General features: G+C 48.3%; 1 protein-coding gene across 3 annotated transcripts in view; it reads left to right on the top strand.

Moving 5' to 3' along the window:
* Window positions 1–21,055, top strand: part of LOC141054039 (unconventional myosin-Ig-like) — a 218,300-nt gene that overhangs the window by 112,443 nt on the left and 84,802 nt on the right. For 2 of the 3 annotated variants that reach the window (XM_073551195.1, XM_073551196.1), the window contains 2 exons: window positions 13,050–13,216; window positions 14,006–14,213. In XM_073551195.1, the coding sequence (XP_073407296.1) occupies window positions 13,050–13,216; window positions 14,006–14,213 (375 nt within the window). Of the gene's footprint in view, window positions 1–13,049; window positions 13,217–14,005; window positions 14,214–21,055 lie in introns of those variants that run through there. The other variant, XM_073551197.1, reaches the window with a different exon arrangement.

Genomic DNA, 21,055 nt, shown 5'->3' with positions numbered 1-21,055 from the left:
ATTCTTGTACATAGGGAGCAGTATTATAGTAGTTATATTCTTGTACATAGGGGCAGTATTATAGTAGTTATATTGTTGTACATAGGAGCAGTATTATAGTAGTTATATTCTTGTACATAGGGGCAGTATTATAGTAGTTATATTCTTGTAATGGGGGCAGTATTATAGTAGTTATATTCTTGTACATAGGGGCAGTATTATAGTAGTTATATTCTTGTAATGGGGGCAGTATTATAGTAGTTATATTCTTGTACATAGGGGGCAGTATTATAGTAGTTATATTCTTGTACATAGGAGCAGTATTATAGTAGTTATATTCTTGTAATGGGGACAGTATTATAGTAGTTATATTCTTGTAATGGGGCAGTATTATAGTAGTTATATTCTTGTACATAGGGAGCAGTATTATAGTAGTTATATTCTTGTACATAGGGGCAGTATTATAGTAGTTATATTGTTGTACATAGGAGCAGTATTATAGTAGTTATATTCTTGTACATAGGGGCAGTATTATAGTAGTTATATTCTTGTAATGGGGGCAGTATTATAGTAGTTATATTCTTGTACATAGGGAGCAGTATTATAGTAGTTATATTCTTGAACATAGGGAGCAGTATTATAGTAGTTATATTCTTGTACATAGGGGGCAGTATTATAGTAGTTATATTCTTGTACATAGGGGGCAGTATTATAGTAGTTATATTCTTGTACATAGGGGGCAGTATTATAGTAGTTATATTCTTGTACATAGGGGCAGTATTATAGTAGTTATATTGTTGTACATAGGAGCAGTATTATAGTAGTTATATTCTTGTACATAGGGGCAGTATTATAGTAGTTATATTCTTGTACTTTGGGGGGAGTATTATTGTACAAAAAATGAAAAAATCAGCTTACCCAAAGTAGAATTTCCTACCTACACGGAACCTTGTAGTATGTATGGAAAGTATGCTTGTAAGAGGAAGAGTGAATCCAGAAAAGAAGGAATCCTTTAAAATGTAGAAGTTTGTTACAAATTCATTAAAATCCAATGCAGTTATACCCTTGTACACAGCAGCAGTAATATAGTCGATATAAAAAGTCTACATACCCCAGACAAAAATTTTTGTCATGTAAAGAAAATCCTACCAAGAAAAATGATTTTAGAAATTTTTCCACCTTTATTGCCGTGTATAATCTGTACAATTCTATTGAAAACTGAAAACATATAATCATTTTGAGGGGAAAAATAAAAAATTAAAATAATATGGTTACCCAAGTGTGAACACCCTCTTGTAATTGGGGATGTGTTTGGGTTGAGAATTAGCCAATCACATTTACCCTCATGTTACATAGTAGTCATTGCTCAACCGCTGTCTTTTACAGCGATTCTGATTAATCCCATAGAAAGTGTCGCTGTTCTAGGACATTTTTCCTGACAGTTTCTGGTTCATAAACATCTGACAACACAGCAAAGGGATGACATTGTGGAAAGTTATCAGTCAGGAGAAGGTACAAAGACATTTCCCAGGCATTAGATGTACCATGGAGCACTGTGAACACGTCATGAAGATGTGACTGACATTTGACACAGCAGTGACATTAACTAGATCTGGACTTCCCTCAAAAACTGATGGAACGACAAGAAGAAAATTGGTTCTGCATCTGCCAAAAGTTCTACAGCAGCATTAAAGGAGCTGCAGGAATTTCTGGTCAGGTTTGGTTGTGTGCTGCTGCATCTGACAACAATCTCTTGTATTCTTCATATACAGTATCTGGCCTGTGGGGCAACAAGAAGGAAACCTTTTCTTACAAAAAAAAGAATCCAAGCACAGCTGTGTTTTGCCAGAATTGTGTTATGCCTGAGATCAAGGAGGAACTTTTTGCCCATGATTTCAAAACGTGCAAAGCCAACGCTGTGCATTACCAGACGATTACCATCCCCACAGTGAGTCATGGTGGGGGCAGCATTGTGCTTTAGCAGCTGGACCTGGAGCTTTAGTCCAGGGGGGGGAATTACAGTTCCAAATATCAGTCAATTTTTCATCAAAACCTTCACAACTCTGCTAAAAAGCTGAAGATGAATTTCACCTTTCATCACAACTACTCTGAAACAATGACTTCATCAGAAGAAGATGGAAGTTCTGGAATGATCCAGCCCGAACCCAGGCCTGAGTCCAAGGGAAAATCTGTGGTGACATAAAGAGGGTGCTAAATGGATCACCCGCCAGGGCAGTGGGGTACTCGGTACCGGGCCGGTATTTCACTGGGAAGTGTCACAGTACCGGTGACCCGGTCCGTGGCCCTGGGCGTCCATGTAAGGGAGTGAAGTGATGGAATAAAGTTTATGAATAGATGATTCGTGACACCACCTGTGGTGTTCGGCAAATGTTAAGCCGACGCTGCAGACAGATCCTCTGGGACAGATGGTGGGGTGCAGCAGTGATGTTATAGCCCTCCACAGGCAGGGCTGTAGTCCCAGGGCAGTGTAGGTGGGTGTTGGGAAGGAAGGTGCAGTGTCAGGCACAGAGATGTAGCAGTGCCGAGGAGCTTGCAGCAGGAAGGCAAGGACACAATAGGTTGCAGTTTCTTTACCTTTACTTGGCAAATGCAGTCCAGAGTCCTGAGTACAGATGGCACAGGAGCTGGTTAGCCTGGAAGCAAATCAGGAACCACTCTGGCAGATGGGTTGTGCAATCTCCTTACTAGCGCTCTCTATGAAGTCCTCCCAGTACTGAGTTACACTGGAGTTCCTCTTTTCTGATGTTATCCACACTCCATTCGCATGGCAGACAGCCGTAGCCTTCTATCTCTCTTGGCTCACCCGTCACTGTTGTGCCTCCAAGGATTATGTGGGAATAGGGCATTTACAGCTTCCTATTCCTCTGGTTTCTGGTGCAGGACTGTTAGTATCCATACACCCTTGGAGACCAGGCTCCAGATCATGCGCTATCACTGGGACTGAGCTCTCCACTTTCCTCAGTCTCCCCAGCTCTTCTCCACGTCTGCACACGATGCCCTCCTCACCCTAACTGACTCATTTCCCCTCCTGGCCCCCAGAGAGAAGCTCTTCCCCTTAGTATTGGTTCAGAGCTCCCTCTGCTGGCCCGGAGTGGGAACTGTGTTGCATGCAATGATTAACGGCTAGAGAGACCCTTCATTGCTTCCAGGCATGACATCACTCTCCCTAGGAGGAAGGCAATGCCACTGTGGCGACCATACTCCTGGGGGCGCCACACTGTACACAAGAGATGCCCCCGCAATCTAACAAATGTGGAGCGACTGCAAGGAGGAGTGGGCAAAGATCGCCAATTCTAGATGTGCCACACTGAGACTCCAACCCAAAAAGAATGAATTTTGCCAGAAATGTACAGGACTGCAATAAAGTATTAGTGTAAGGGTGTGAATATGTATGCAATTACATTATGTTAGATCTTTATTTTTATTTTTCCACTTGAAGAGATTACTTTGTTTCTCAATAGATTTGTACAGGTTGCGGGCAGCACTAAAAATGGAAAATCTACATGTCAAAAACATTGCATTTTAACAGTGGTGTGTAGACTTTTTATATCCACTGTGTAGTAGTTATATTTGGGGCTCATTGAGAGTGACCTCACGGGTATAATATACAGGTTCTACTCACAAAATTAGAATATCTCCAAAAAGTTAATTTATCAGTTCTTCAATACAAAAAAGTGACTCTCCTCTATTCCATAGAGTTATTACACACAGAGTGATCTATTTCACGGGTTTATTTCTGGTAATATTGATGATTATGGCTTACAGCCAATGAGAACCCAAAAGTCATTGTCTCAGTAAATTTGAATAATTAGCAAAAAACAACTGTAAAGGCTTCCTAAGCGTTTATAAAGGTCCCTTAGTCTGTTTCAGTAGCTCCACAATCATGGGGAAGACTGCTCACCTGACACACTCCACAAGGAGGGGAAGCCTCAAAAGGTCATTGCTAGAGAAGCCGGCTGTTCACAGAGCGCTGTATCCAAGCAGATTAATGGAAAGTGGAGTGGAAGGAAAGTGTGTGGTAGAAAAAGGTGCACAAGCCACCGGGATAACCGCAGCCTTGAAAGGTGTAGCGCTCGCATCTCTGCCTGCAGTCTCTCTCTCCCTGCAGAAACACCAGCATACTCACCACTGAGTCTCCCATCCTGCCTGCTGCTGCCTGGGGTGCGTGCATTTCTAGCAGGTCTCCAGGCACTGTGCTTAGAGTGTGTGCGTGCACACACTTCCTCTTTCTTAAAGGGGCCACTCGCGTTCCTCTAAAATGTCCCCATCCATTAGCGCCAGTGCTCACCTCAACGGCAGCCGAGCCAGCTGCACCCGCCAGTGCTCACCTCTACATCAGACTGTCCTGTCTGTACATCCAATTCCTGTCATCTACTCTGCCTACCTGCATCTGTTGGACATTTCCCTAAGCAATCCCAGCTACCCGTTCCTAGGGGTCCACCACCATCTACCCAAGGTCAGTCCTGGAGTAGCACCTGGATCACCTCCCTTGTCTCTCCACGGACCTCAGTGCCGTTAGCTGCTGCATGTCCGTGGTCAGATTGGGTGAGGCTCCTAGTCACAACCCTCCAGGTCTTCCTTGGGCTTTGGCACAGTGGTTCCACCACCCAGCCCGTTACAAAATGATTATTAAGGAAAGGCCATTCAAAAATGTGGGGAAGATTCACAAGGGGTGGACTGCTGCTAGAGTCATTGCTTCAAGAGCCATCACACACAGACGTATCCAGGACATGGGCCACAAGTGTCGCATTCCTTGTGTCAAGCCACTCATGACCAATAGACAATGCCAGAAGCGTCTTACCTGGGCCAAGGAGATAAGAACTGGACTGTTGTCAGTGGTCCAAGGTGTTGTTTTCAGATGAAAGTAAATTTTGCATTTCATTTGGGAATCGCGGTCCCAGAGTCTGGAGGAAGAGTGGAGAGGCCACAATCCAAGCTGCTGGAGGCCTAGCGTGAAGTCTCCACAATCAGTGATGGTTTTGCGAGCCATGTCATCTGCTGGTGTAGGTCCACTGTGTTTTATCAAGACCAAAGTCAGCGCAGCCATCTACCAGGGAATTTTAGAGCATGTCATGCTTCCCTCTGACAGCAAGCGTCTTCGAGATGGAAATTTCATTCTCCAGCTGTCAAGGATGGGTCAGAGGCTGCAGACCGTTGCTCTGCATCTGTCTGTAGAAGGTCTCAGCAGTTTGCTTTGCAGACTTCTGCCTGGTCCTTCTGATGCTAGGACCCAGTGGCCTCCTCCCCCGACTCTAATGGTCACACCTGGATCTGGGTGTTTATAACTCCTAACTTGCAGTTGGGAGTTGCGGGTGATATTTTCTACTGACACTGCCCTGTTCAGTCTTGGAGCTGTAGCAGTCTGCTAGCATCCTCTTTGAAGTTGAAGGATGACGGTATTTCTTTCCGAGTCTTCTCTAGCTAAGTGTTCCCTTGTTTTGTGCATCCTAGCTGTCTTTAGCGGTAGTGGGGATTGACTAACGCTCATCCTGTCCTTCTCGGTGCAGAGCTTATCGCCAGGGTAAGGCAGGGATTAGGTATCCTGCTCAGCGATAGGTGGGGAATCTATAAAGGGACGATTGGGCTGACAGGGTGACGCTCGATCTGTCTAGGGGTCTCCACTCCCACCTTCGCTAGTGTTTGGTTCCCTTTCCCTCATCCCTTTCTGTTGCTCTTAGTTTGTCCTACACTATGTGTGACACCAGCAGGACTTGGCCCCTGATCACACTGCCCAAAGTACCAACACCTGGTGTATACACAACAGTATCACTGGGCTAGATTGGCAGCAAACTCGCCTGACCTTAACCCCATAGAGAATCTATGGAGTATTGTCAAGAGGAAGATGAGTGACACCAGACCCAACAATGCAGACGAGCTGAAGGCTGCTATCAAAGCAACCTGGGCTTCCATAACCCCTCAGCAGTGCCACAGGCTGATTGCCTCCATACCACGCCGCATTGATGCAGTAATTGATGCAGAAGGAGCCCGACCAAGTATTGAGGGCATTTACTGATCATCATTTCAGGAGGACAACATTTCAGATTTTACAATCATTTTTTCAAGCTGGTGTTATAAAGTATTCTAATTTACTGAGATAATGACTTTTGCGTTTTCATTGGCTGTAAGCCATAATCATCAACATTACCAGAAATAAACACGTGAGATAGATCACGCTGTGTGTAATGTCTCTATAGAATAGAGGAGAGTCACTTTTCGATGATATTCTAGTGTTGTGAGCAGCTCCTGTATTCTACATCAGGGGTCCCCAACCGCCGGTCCGCGGCCCAGCACCGGGCCGTTGCAGTGCCCTTGCCGGTCCGCGGACACAAGGGGAGCCGGGGGGCGGTGCAGCAGCTGATACTCACCCTGCATCCCGCGGCGGCTTCATCCAGCGCTGAGCGGTCACGTGCTACCGCTCATTTAAGGTCATGAATATGGACGCCACTCATCTCCCATAGGCGTGGCGTCCATATTCATGGACCTTAATGAGCGGTAGCACGTGACCGCTCCGCACAGGAAGAAGCTGAAGCGCCGCGAGATGCAGGGACGTGCAGCGACGGGAAGGAAGTTCAGCGACGTGAGGGTAAGTATGATGGGGAGGATGGGGGAGCCAAGCGGAGCCATAAATATAAGGGAGGGAGAATGGAAGCGGAGCCATATACACAGGGGAGGGAGAATGGGAGCGGAGCCATATACACAGGGGAGGGAGAATGGGAGCGGAGCCATGTATACAAGGGAGGGAGAGTGGGAGCGGAGCCATATATACAGGGGAGGGAGAGTGGGAGCGGAGCCATGTATACAAGGGAGGGAGAGTGGGAGCGGAGCCATATATACAGGGGAGGGAGGGTGGGAGCGGAGCCATAAATATAAGGGAGGGAGAATGGAAGCGGAGCCATATATACAGGGGAGGGAGAGTGGGAGCGGAGCCATATATACAGGGGAGGGAGGGTGGGAGCGGAGCCATAAATATAAGGGAGGGAGAATGGGAGCGGAGCCATATACACAGGGGAGGGAGAATGGGAGCGGAGCCATATACACAGGGGAGGGAGAATGGGAGCGGAGCCATATATACAAGGGAGGGAGAGTGGGAGCAGAGCCATATATACAGGGGAGGGAGAATGGGAGCGGAGCCATATATACAAGGGAGGGAGATTGGGAGTGGAGCTATATATACAGGGGAGGGAGAGTGGGAGCGGAGCCATATATACAGGGGAGGGAGGGTGGGAGCGGAGCCATATATACAGGGGAGGGAGAGTGGGAGCGGAGCCATATATACAGGGGAGGGAGGGTGGGAGCGGAGCCATATATACAAGGGAGGGAGGGTGGGAGCGGAGCCATATATACAAGGGAGGGAGATTGGGAGTGGAGCTATATATACAGGGGAGGGAGAGTGGGAGCGGAGCCATATATACAGGGGAGGGAGAGTGGGAGCGGAGCCATATATACAAGGGAGGGAGATTGGGAGTGGAGCTATATATACAGGGGAGGGAGAGTGGGAGCGGAGCCATATATACAGGGGAGGGAGGGTGGGAGCGGAGCCATATATACAGGGGAGGGAGAGTGGGAGCAGAGCCATATATACAGGGGAGGGAGAGTGGGAGCGGAGCCATATATACAAGGGAGGGAGATTGGGAGTGGAGCTATATATACAGGGGAGGGAGAGTGGGAGCGGAGCCATATATACAGGGGAGGGAGGGTGGGAGCGGAGCCATATATACAGGGGAGGGAGAGTGGGAGCGGAGCCATATATACAAGGGAGGGAGATTGGGAGTGGAGCTATATATACAGGGGAGGGAGAGTGGGAGCGGAGCCATATATACAGGGGAGGGAGGGTGGGAGCGGAGCCATATATACAGGGGAGGGAGGGTGGGAGCGGAGCCATATATACAGGGGAGGGAGAGTGGGAGCGGAGCCATATATACAGGGGAGGGAGGGTGGGAGCGGAGCCATATATACAAGGGAGGGAGATTGGGAGTGGAGCTATATATACAGGGGAGGGAGAGTGGGAGCGGAGCCATATATACAGGGGAGGGAGGGTGGGAGCGGAGCCATATATACAGGGGAGGGAGGGTGGGAGCGGAGCCATATATACAGGGGAGGGAGAGTGGGAGCAGAGCCATATATACAGGGGAGGGAGAGTGGGAGCGGAGCCATATATACAAGGGAGGGAGATTGGGAGTGGAGCTATATATACAGGGGAGGGAGAGTGGGAGCGGAGCCATATATACAGGGGAGGGAGGGTGGGAGCGGAGCCATATATACAAGGGAGGGAGAGTGGAAGCGGAGCCATATATACAAGGGAGGGAGAGTGGAAGCCGAGCCATATATACAAGGGAGGGAGAGTGGGAGCAGAGCCATATATACAAGGGAGGGAGAGTGGGAGTGGAGCCATATATACAAGGGAGGCCGGGAGAGTGGGAGCGGAGCCATGCATACAGGATGGGACAGGGGAGCCATGTATACAGGATAGAAGAGTGGGAGCAGAGCCATGCATACAGGATGGGAGCGGAGCCATGTATACAGGATGGGACAGGGGAGCCATGCATACAACAGGGGGAGCCACACAGAGCTGGACGGGGGGGACCACACATACATTTTCTGATGATTAGAAAATAATCAGCATGTACAGTACTCCAGTACAATTGTTCTTAAGTGCTCAATGCTCCATTTCCTTGTAGGTTCCAATCATCATTAGCAGTGACGGTCATCAGTAGAAGTAGCCCAGTGCTCCCACTGAAACAGAGAAACAAGCCAGGTGCTCACACTCATTCAAAACCTATGGTGAGTTGAGTCACATTAAAAATGTTATAATTAAATGATAAATATGCACTGCTAAACTACAACCGCGTCTATAGCCCCGCCCCCTTATGACCAAAGCCCCGCCCCTGTCACACCTCCATCCCCGCCCTGCCGGGCCATGGAAGAATGGTCTTGGTTCAAGCCGGTCCCTGGTGCAAAAAAGGTTGGGGACCACTGTTCTACATGATGTGAGTGCACAGACACACGAGGCTGATTCTCTCCTGTTTGCAGCAGTTTGCAGGCTCCTCGCAGCGTCTTCGGTGACAATATCGTCTCGCGCTTCGTGTATTTATAGCCGCAGAGTCTGAGCTGCTGTTCGGAGATCGGCTCTTTTCTCTCATTATTCTTGACATAAAGTTACGAGCCGCAGAAAGTCGGGCGCAGTCATTTAAAGGGACAGTACGCCCTGAGCCTGGCTCCTCTCCATGTGTATTTCGGTGCAGTCTATTGTCCCTTGTTATCAGCTGATGGGGTACAGGGATGCTACAACTACAACTTTCATTTCTCTATGTACTGACAACTTTTTTTAGTTTCTATTGCTCTCTGTTATCAGCCATTTTGGGCTCCGGAGGTGCTAACTTTAGGATGACTGGACCCAATCACAGGAGCAGGGAGCTCTCCAGGGGCCCCGCCAGCAGCATTCACATCTGTATCGGGGTCCGGCTCTCCAGTAACCTGCTGGGCTGGGGGTAGAATCTTGCAGGTTGTTTACGTCTCCGGATAATGAAAAAGATGTTAGAAACACTGAATAATGAAGATTTATCACTTATGTCAGGACGGCGAGGAGCGAAACATTCACATATCTCATTACTAAAGGGGTGAGAGCAGGAGAATAACAGCACAAAACAATCCAAAACGCTCCAAATGCAAAGTGATAGAATGACGTGATCAGAAATGAGTACACCCCTTATCCTACAGCACCGGCTCATCTTTAATTACTGCTGACAACCAGCCTGTCCGTCATGTGTGGGAGGTTGTCAGCCCCATGACGGTACTGTTGATTATTCCTGAGGTTCTCAGTATGTGTAGGTATTTCCTTCTTTCTTCCCCATGTCTCATCATACCAAGCACAGCCATTTTTATCACTTAAAACCCCCCTGGGCAACTTCTCCTGTGCTACCAAAAGAACAAGGTTGACCCCAGATTTGTCGGCCACATCCTTGCCCCATTTTCCAGCTGCTGCTGCCAGTAGACACCTGACTTTACACCTAGCGGAGACTTTACAGGTTTTCGGCTTCCTGACACTTGCAGAGGTGACTTTCACTGAATATTCGGCAGTTTACATAACGCTCCTCGTCATCTCAACCTGCCCCGCGGCGCTGAGCGAGGTGACAGAACACACTCTGGAAACCTTGAAGTGCGATAACTTGGCAGAATTAGTCCATCTGCCGACTCGGCATTTAATAATTCAGGAGAATTTTCTTCTTCCTTGTACTAAGACAGAGAGTAGGAACGTGTGTGAATGTGACTGGAAGCCGTTCTGGTGTACCTATCCTATATATAGAGTAGCTGATCTCATATCCCTATTTCAGGGCTCAGATTCTGTCTGCAGTCACCACTAGGGTGAGCTCCCTGTATACAGAGATACATGATAAGATCCTGTCTGCAGCCACCACTAGGGGGAGCTCCCCGTATACAGAGACACATGATAAGATCCTGTCTGCAGCCACCACTAGGGGGAGCTCCCTGTATACAGAGATAAATGATAAGATCCTACAGCATAAAGACAGCCGACAGCACAGCAGGGACAGTAGGATGCCCGCTCCAAGTTCAAGGACCCAGTCGAACAAAAACATCCATAGAAGAAAAAGAAAGCAGCATCCTTTCCAGGTGAAAAATACTTCCAAAATATCTTTATTCTGCCATTACAAAATACAACGTTTCGGCCATATTGTGGCCTTTTTCAAGTACAACACATAGCACAAATGGTGGCCTTATATGGTGTGTAGCAGCCAATCACCACTCAGGTAACACCCATTAATTACAACAATACATACAGTAATTACATATAATTACATCCATCAGATACATAAAAGGACATATAAACATTACATCATATGAATCATATTGGTAACATCATTATTCATATTGAGAGAGCAATCCATATGTAAACAACAATCCCCTGTTCTTCCCCCAATCGTCACAGTGCATCTGTGTAACCATGACGATAACATACCAATCACAGCTGCCAATATATAAAAACTCTTGCATAATCACATAAGATCCTGTCTGCAGCCACCACTAGGGGGAGCTCCCTGTATACAGAGATACATGATAAGATCCTGTCTGCAGTCACCACTAGGGGGAGCTCCCTGTATACAGAGATATCTGATAAGATTCTGTCTGCTGTCACCCCTATGGGGAGCTCCCTGTATAGAGATACATGATAAGATCCTGTCAGCAGCCACCACTAGGGGGAGCTCCCTGTATACAGAGGTACATGATAAGATCCTGTCTGCAGCCACCACTAGGGGGAGCTCCCTGTATACAGAGATACTTGATAAGATCCTGTCTGCAGCCACCACTAGGGGGAGCTCCCTGTATACAGAGATACATGATAAGATCCTGTCTGCAACCACCACTAGGGGGAGCTCCCTGTATACAGAGATACATGATAAGATCCTGTCTGCAGCCACCACTAGGGGGAGCTCCCTATATACAGAAATACGTGATAAGATCCTGTCTGCAGTCACCACTAGGGGGAGCTCCCTGTATACAGAGATACATGATAAGATCCTGTCTGCAGCCTCCACTAGGGGGAGCTCCCCGTATGCAGAGATACATGATAAGATTCTGTCTACAGCCACCACTAGGGGGGGGGGCTCCCTGTATACAGAGATACATGATAAGATCCTGTCTGCAGCCACCACTAGGAGGAGCTCCCTGTATACAGAGATACATGATAAGATCCTGTCTGCAGCCACCACTAGGGAGAGCTCCCTGTAAACAGAGATACATGATAAGATCCTGTCTGCAGTCACCACTAGGGGGAGCTCCCTGTATACAGAGATACATGATAAGATCCTGTCTGCAGCCACCACTAGGGGGAGCTCCCTGTATACAGAGATAAATGATAAGATCCTGTCTGCAGCCACCACTAGGGGGAGCTAACTGTATACAGAGATACATGATAAGATCCTGTCTGCAGCCACCACTAGGGGGAGCTCCCTGTATACAGAGATACATGATAAGAGCCTTTCTGCAGTCACCACTAGGGGGAGCTCCCTGTATACAGAGATACATGATAAGATCCTGTCTACAGCAACCACTAGGGGGAGCTCCCTGTATCCAGAGGTACATGATAAGATCCTGTCTGCAGCCACCACTAGGGGGAGCTCCCTGTATCCAGAGTACATGATAAGATCCTGTCTGCAGCCACCACTAGGGGGAGCTCCCTGTATACAGAGATATATGATAAGATCTTGTCTGCAGCCACCACTAGGGGGAGCTCCCTGTATACAGAGGTACATGATAAGATCTTGTCTGCAGCCACCACTAGGGGGAGCTCCCTGTATCCAGAGTACATGATAAGATCCTGTCTGCAGCCACCACTAGGGGGAGCTCCCTGTATACAGAGATACATGATAAGATCCTGTCTGATGCCACCACTAGGGGGAGCTCCTTGTATACAGAGATACAGGATAAGATTCTGTCTGCTGTCACCACTAGGGGGAGCTCCCTGTATACAGAGATGCATGATAAGATTCTGTCTGCTGTCACCACTAGGGGGAGCTCCCTGTATAGAGAGATACATTATAAGATCCTATCTGCAGCCACCACTAGGGGGAGCTCCCTGTATACAGAGGTACATTATAAGATCCTATCTGCAGCCACCACTAGGGGGAGCTCCCTGTATACAGAGGTACATTATAAGATCCTATCTGCAGCCACCACTAGGGGGAGCTCCCTGTATACAGAGGTACATTATAAGATCCTATCTGCAGCCACCACTAGGGGGAGCTCCCTGTATACAGAGGTACATGATAAGATCCTGTCTGCAGTAACGACTAGGGGGAGCTCCTTTCATAAAATAGAAGAGAGGCTGATTTTGAGGTTTTCTTGTCAGTTAGGTCTAATTTATTTGTGAATCATTCCAAAAGAAATAGATGCTAGTAGTGATGCTTCAGAGTGTGGTGCAGGCCCAGTATTGTATTTGTAGGACCCCTGGAGGATTCTCTGGCCCATCACTCTCTCTTTGACGTTATCTGTGTGATTCAGGGGACATTGACGTCTGGACCTTTGTATTTCAGGAGCCATATTACGTCCGCTGTGTGAAGCCTAATGATCAGAAGTCTCCTGTCCTGTTTGATGACCGCCGATGTCTCCACCAGGTGGAATATTTGGGTCTCCTGGAGAACGTACATGTCCGAAGAGCTGGATTTGCCTATCGCCAACCCTATGACAGATTTCTTCTCAGGTACCTGTACTATGAATTCCTGTTACCAGCTGACATCGCCTTCATGGCCTCCTGATAGAGGCGTAGCTAGAGGTCCAGCTCAGTGGGGGTGAAACATCTGAGTCGCCTCTAACAGGTAACCCTTATTACAACTCTGGTGGCGCCCCCCAATAGTGGAGGAGAACCTCAGCAGCTGACCGCGCTGTTACAGAAAAGCTCTGTACAAAGACCAGCACTGACATTACCGCCATATGGTGACCATATCTTGGTAGATACCAGTCCTGCAGACCATATAAGAGATCACAGCGCATCGGCCGTTGTAGGCCGTAGGTTTTCTTGTGCCGCACCCACTTACCCCTCCGCTTCTGGGCTTCCATAATATCACCACCGCTATAGTAGTACAGCACATTACTATTAGCTGCATTAAAGGGATTTCTGAAATAGCTGAAGGTTTCCCCAGCGAACCGTAGACCGGGGGCATCTTGATTGGAGCGGAGGTGCTGAACTGCTACTCCATTCCTGGACAACGAGACCGCTGGACTCAGCTTCTTCCGTCAGTCACATAAGCAATGAATGGAGCGGAGGCCAAGATTCTGCACTTTTGCTCCAACGATGACAGGGCTCAAGCCTCAATCTCAGGATTGCTTGGGATCCCAATGGACGGCCCCCGCCCCAATTATCACGAGTTGTCCTCCATTTTATGGATACGGGATAATTTGTGATTTTGAGGAGACTCCTTTATTATCATTCAGCCTGTCCAAAAACATGATATTACGCTTCTAGTGATACATGATCACATCTAATCTGCAGATACAAGATGACCTGTGAATACACATGGCCCAACCACCTGATGGACTCAGACATGGAGGCCGCGAGAGCTCTGATCGAACAGCACGACTTCCAAGATGACGTGGTGTACGGATACACAAAGGTCTTCATCCGTACCCCCCAAACCCTGTTCAGCCTGGAACAAGAGCGGGCGCAGCTGATCCCCATCATTGTGCTGCTGATACAGAAGGTGAGAGCCTGCACCTATTCTCTCTAAATTACATATGATGGTATATATGGAATATGAGTGGGCACAATGTGAGCAGAGTGCAGCACTATATAGGCATAATATGGCACTATATAGGTATGGAATAGCACTATGTGGTCACACTGTGGCACTGTGCCGCTCTATGTGTACAATACATACATTACTGATCCTGAGTTATATCCAGTATTATACTCCAGAGCTGCGCTCACTATTCTGCTGGTGCAGTCACTGTGTACATACATTACTGATCCTGAGTTACATCCTGTATTATACTCCAGAGCTGCACTCACTATTCTGTTGGTGCAGTCACTGTGTTCATACATTACATTACTGATCCTGAGTTACATCCTGTATTATACTCCAGAGCTGCACTCACTATTCTGCTGGTGCAGTCACTGTGTACATAGTACATTACATTACCGATCCTGAGTTACATCCTGTATTATACCCCAGAGCTGCACTCACTATTCTGCTGGTGCAGTCACTGTGTACATACATTACTGATCCTGAGTTACAGCCTGTATTATACTCCAGAGCTGCACTCACTATTCTGCTGGTGCAGTCACTGGGTACATACATTACATTACTGATCCTGAGTTACATCTTGTATTATACCCCAGAGCTACGCTCACTATTCTGCTGGTGCAGTCACTGTGTACATACATTACATTACTGATCCTGAGTTACATCCTGTAGATCTTTTATTATAAAAATGAAAAACATAACAATAATAATAACAGAAACATAACAGGAATATCAGCCAGACAATACTCCGTATACTGAACACTGGTCCGGCCGCTCATTCTCTCCTGTCACACATATTATGCTTATATACAGACTAATATTGAGTACTTACACCTTCTGGTCCGGTCACCAACAAACTAATAACAAAGTAAAATAAAGAATAGCAAACAAAAACTACATACTTACTTTTTTTTTTTTTTTTTTTTTTTAATTTTTAAATAAAATAACCACAAACTATACAAATATATACAGGACTAAACTAAACCCCCCACACACAAGCCCACCATTCCCAACCCCCGCACTGACCCGAGAGCTGGTCCTGCGTCTCATGCCTCAGTCCATGTCCAACGTCAATAGGCCAGATCAGGCAGTGCCAGTGTTTCCCCCACACACACCCCAGTGTCTCATAGTCCCACAAGATAAACCCACCTCCCCCCTTTTCCCACCACCCATCCTAACACCTACACCCAAATCTATATCCCTATATACAATCTATACAGAAACAAGCACTACAACACCCACAAATCACAAAGCCCAAGTTCAGCGCCTGCAGCCCTACATCACTGTATACCGATCACAAAACAAAAATCTACAGTGTCAGCGGCAGCCCACCACCAGGAAAGGAGATGACCAGACTAGGGCACACTAAAAGAAAAGCCCCTCCAGAGGAGAGAGGCCCTACGTGTGCCCAGTCTCCCATACTCCAGAGAGCGCACCTTCACCAGGTCACCGAGTATGGTCCTAAACACATCGTCCACTGGGAGGATTTTCCGTTGCGTCGATACTAAGCACCGTGCGTTCCACATGTGATACCTAACCACTGCGCTGACTAGAAATAATGTGCAGCGGTCCCGGCCACCAAGGTCTCTGAATGCTCCATAGGCCCATTCCGCATAGGAGAGACCGGCCAGCCGAGACCAGTCAATGGAGGCGCCCACCCTGTTGTACACCTCTATGTTGAAGGGACAATGAAGCAGGAAATGGTCCATGCTTTCCAGCACGGTACCACAATGCTTCCGAGGACAGTTCCTGTCCTCAGAGCTCCTACACTTCAGATTGTCCCTCACACACAGTTTCCCATGGAGGCAGCGCCAAGCCAAGTTCCAAAACTTCGAGGGGATCCTGATAGAATTCAAAAGATGCAAACCTACCCCAAGGTCCCGACTTGGGCAATCCCTGAGCACCAGAGGCCTCTGGAAACTGGTCAACAGAACCCTATTGTCAAGGAGTTTCCTTGGCAGAGTCCTGATCTCCCACATTCCCAGACCCCACCGGCGAATTACATTCAGAACCAAGGTAGCGTAAGCCGGAAGATGTCCATGCGGTGTGCGAAGATCCTTCACTTGCCCTCCTGTCTCCCATTCCTGGAAGAATGGCTGAAACCATCCCCAACAGGAGAATACCCACGGAGGAGCCCTCTCTTTCCAGAGGTTTGCAATATTGATCTTAATGAAGGTATCCACAAGGAATACCACAGGGCTGACCATACCCAACCCTCCTAGTCTCCTCGTACGGTAAATAACCTCCCTCTTGACCAGGTTCAGTCTATTCCCCCCTAACAGTTGGAAGAACAAACTGTAGACCCGAGTCCAGAGAGACTCCGGCAAGATGCACACACTGCCCAGATAAATCAGTAAAGGGAGCAGGTAAGTTTTGATCAGGCTTACCCTTTCCCTGAGGGTCAGAGACCAACCCTTCCATTGGTTCACCTTCTGAGTGGCAGTCTCTAGCCTGCTGTCCCAATTTTGTTTGGGGTAATCCCCCTGGTCAAATTCAATGCCAAGGACTTTTGCAGAGACTTTGGGTCCTGGAAGGGTGTCCGGGAGATCAAAATCAGGATCTCCTCCTCCCAGCCAGAGACTCTCAAACTTATCCCGGTTGATCTTGGACCCGGATGCCTCCGAGTAGCGATCTACCTCCGACATCAGCCACCCTGCCTCCTCGTGAGAGGAAACAAAAACAGTGACATCATCGGCATACGCCACCACCCTCAGAGTGGCTTCTGGTGCTGCCTGGTCCATCCCGATCCCGGCCAATGGTCCACGCTCCACCCTCCTAAGAAGTGGGTCAATCGCAAACACGTACAGCAGCGGGCCCAAGGGACAACCCTGGCAAACACCAGATCCAACCTCAAAAGAGCTGCCAATCCAACCGTTCACAAGCGGGAAACTCTCTGCCCCACCATGCAAGGTTTTAAGCCAATCAACACCCCCCCCGGCAGGCCATATCTCAGAAGGACAGACCAGAGGTACTCATGATTAACCCGATCAAACGCTTTTGCCTGGTCCAGTGACAGCATGTACCCCTTCCAGTGACCAGCCCTACCCTGAGCACAGCACTAAATGTGCTGCAACCTGGAGCAGAGCAATGCTGGGACTCCGAAAGGAGTCCGGGTGCAAATTTCACCAGCCAATTAAACAGCACCTTTGCCAGAACCTTCCTGTCTGCATTGAGAAGCGTATGGGATGCCAGTTCTCAATGCGTGATGGGTCCTTACCCTTTGACAAGATGATCAGGGAAGACCTCCTCATTGACTTTGGCAGAGGGCCCGAGGAAAGACATTCATTGAATACCTCAGTCAAGAGGGGAACTAAAGTGTCCTTAAAGCTATGTGCCCACGTAGCTTTTTAAAACGCACAATGAAAACCGGACTCCTTCCCAGAAATCGCGTGTTTTTCCGTGCGATTTCACCGCGATTCTGTTCGCGATTTTGCCGCGATTTTCTCAAGCACTTTCCAAGCGATTTGAAGCATCGCTTGGAAAGTGATTGACAGGTTGGTCACACTCGTCAAACATAGTGTTTGATAAGTGTGACCAGGTTTTTACTGTTGAGGCCGCCTATGCGGCCTCAATAGTAAAAGATAAAATGTTAAAAATGATAAAAAAATAAAAAATCGGGGTATATTTACCTTCCGACGTCCCGCGCTGCATTCCCGGGCATCAGCGTTCCCAGTAATGCCTTGCGAGACCTGTGATGACGTTGGTCTCGCGTTACTATGGCGATCTCGAGAGACCGCTAGAGTCACGCGAGACTACGTCATCACTGGGCCTTGCGGCAAGGCATTACTGGGAACGCTGAGGCCCGGGAATGCAGCGCGGGACGTCGGAAAGTAAATATACCCCGATTTTTTATTTTTTATTCTTTTTTTTTACAGGGGTATGGTACCCAGGGCCTGGAGGACAGTCTCCTCTCCTCCACAACGTGGGTACCAACCGCACATGAGACGCTTAACTTCCCGCATGGTGGGCATAGCCACATGCGGGAAGTAAGCGATTCTCATGCATTCCTATGGGTGCGGAATCGCGGCAATTCATTGCGATTCCGAACAAAAGTATGATCATGCTGCGATTTTTTCCGCGATGCGATTCCGACGCGGAAAAAAGTGCAGCATTAGCACAGCATGTGCGGAATGCCATAGGAATGCATGGGGGGCATTCTGTACACGATTTTTAAACGTTTTCGCAGCATTTTCGTGCCGAAAATCGTGGCAAAAACGCTTAAAAATCGCATTGTGGGCACACAGCCTGAATGTCTTATAAAACTCAGATGTTAAGCCATCTGGACCGGGCGATTTTTTTTGGGCTAGCCCTTCAATCGCCAACTTAACTTCCTCTTCCCTGATCATCTCTGTCAAAACGTCAAGAGAGGGGCCTACCCCTGGTTCGGGAACGGCTTCAGCCAGAAAAGCCGACATATTATCCTAATCAAGATCCCTCTTCCCCAAGAGGTGACAACCTCCAGGATCCCTGATCTGGATTGGCTCAGGGACCCCGTAGTGTCGACCAGTCCTGTAACCACTTTACTATTCACTGACATCTTGCAGTTTCTGTAAGGATCGGGTGAGCGGTACTTCCCGTAATCGCTCTCAAAAACCAAAGATGCGTGTCTATCGTACTGACACCTCATGAGCAAAGATTTCACTCTGAAGATCTCCTCGCGGCTACCTCCAGTTGAGACAAGATGCTCGAGTTTCCTCCTCAGACCCTGATACAGGCGGTACCTGTTCAGACTCCTGAGGCTCGAGAGCTGGCGGAAGAATCTCACCACCCTTTTCTTGAACATCTCCCACCACTCTGACTTACTACTACAAAGATCCAGTAAGGGTACCTGGCTCCGAAGAAAATCCTCAAAGGACTGTCTTATATCCGCTTCTTCCAAGAGAGATGAATTGAGCCTCCAAAAGCCTCTTCCCATCCGGAGGGTCTCTGTAACATTCAGCGAAAACAAAATTAAACAGTGGTCGGAGAACTCCACCTCAACAACAGACACTGCTGAAGAGACAGCTTCCTCCTTTAAATAAAACCTATCTATTCTGGACCTACAGTTACCTCTATGATAGGTGAACCCCTCGTGGCCTGGGGTGTGCCGAATGTGGACATCCACCAGGCGAGCCTCACTAGCAATACAATTAAGGGCGACGCTATCATAAATCAGCTTGTCTCTGGAATCTCCTCTATCTTGGGGCCTCGTGACAGTATTGAAGTCCCCTCCAAAGACAACCTGCCGACTTGTAAAAAGGTAGGGCTTGATCCACATAAAGAGACACTTCCGGTCCCATTTAGATTGGGGACCATAGATGTTAATAAGCTGGAGCTCTTGTCCCTTCATGAGGACATCTAATATCAGGCACCTCCCCATTTCTAACTCAATAACCCGTCGGCATTCCACCGGTGCGGTAAAAAGGACCGCCACTCCGCTATACGACTCGGCCGCAAGAGACCAATAGGAGGGCCCGAGTCTCCACTCCCTCTTTGCTTTGAACACATCTGCCATGTCTCTTGCAAAAAGAAAATGTCAGCTTCAACAAGGCTGAGAAAATCAAAGGCCGCAAATCTGGCTGTATTTGACTTTATGCTGGCGACATTAATGAAGTCAGCGTCAACGGAGTGGGTACCGCCATCATTGGTGATTGAGTTAGATGGCTTTCTTCTTCCCACTTCCCTTATCCTCTGCCTCAGAGGAGGAATCCTTCCCCCTCTTTAATGACACAGAGGTGTCCATTCCCACATGTTTTTTCTTTTTGTCGTCCTCGTCTCCAGACTCTGGGCCAGTCCCTCCCTCCAGGGACTTTACATTCCCAGAAGAAGGAGACTTGGCACCCCCTGTAAGCTCCGCCGAAGTCGGAACCTCACCCTCAGCTTCCTCCTCAGAGGAAGAGATGTTCTCAAGGGCTTGGAACCGGTTAGAAAGACCAACCAGAGGGGAGTCAGTTTTTCCTTCCTTAGGTACCTTGGTCAGAGCAGAAGAAGATGTTTTATCTCCCTTATTTCTCTTCTTTTTGGTGCCGAGCTTACGCTTGTTCTCTAGCCACTGCCTATTATCCTCATCCATACTTTTATAGTGGGAGGATTCGGAGGCAGTGGCAGTTTCCTCCCTGTGGATCTTCCTGACCTCCTCATCCAACTCATCATCCCTCGGGGCCTCAGCAGCAAGACTGGCATCCAGGACAGGGGTCACCGCAGTAGCCCGGGGCTCGCCCAGCTCCTTCTCCTGTCTGCGCTTGTCTAGACGCCTCAGCTGGGCAGGCGTCTTTTTATTGCTTTTCCTCCTTGGCCCCTCAGCTCCCTCACCCCTGCTAGTCCCTTCCCCAGCAGAATCAGCCTCACGGCTTTCTCCCACCGGGGTCACGACTGCATTAGCGAAGGAGCGAGGACAATGGCTGAATGGGTGACCTAAGTCACCACACAGGTGGCACCTAATCTCCACACAAGATGCAGAAAGATGGCCGATATCCCCACACAATGCACATTTCTGCACAGTGCATTTTGCACTGAAGTGTGTGGGGTCGCCGCACTTGTGACAGAGCCTCGGCTGCCCCTGGTAGAAGACCTGGATACGATCTCTACCCAGGAAGGCAGATGATGGAATGTGGGCAACCGTACCACCTGAACGCTTAAGTTTTACCATAAACGTCCAGGTCCCTGAACAGATACATACTCATCGCGGTTTTTCTTTCGCATCTCCACCACTTCTCCATATCTGCCAAGCCACGTCATGATGTCATAACAAGAAAGCGACTCGTTGCAAGTCATCACGGTCACTTTCTTGACTTGATTTTGGCGAGACACCGCCTGGATGG

Source organism: Dendrobates tinctorius, unplaced genomic scaffold (assembly GCF_039654945.1).
Source record: "Dendrobates tinctorius isolate UK_male_01 unplaced genomic scaffold, ASM3965494v1 ptg000173l, whole genome shotgun sequence".
NCBI classification, from domain to species: Eukaryota; Metazoa; Chordata; class Amphibia; order Anura; family Dendrobatidae; genus Dendrobates; species Dendrobates tinctorius.
The sequence above is the reverse complement of the archived record's forward strand: the minus strand, read 5'-3'. Positions and strand labels throughout refer to the sequence as shown.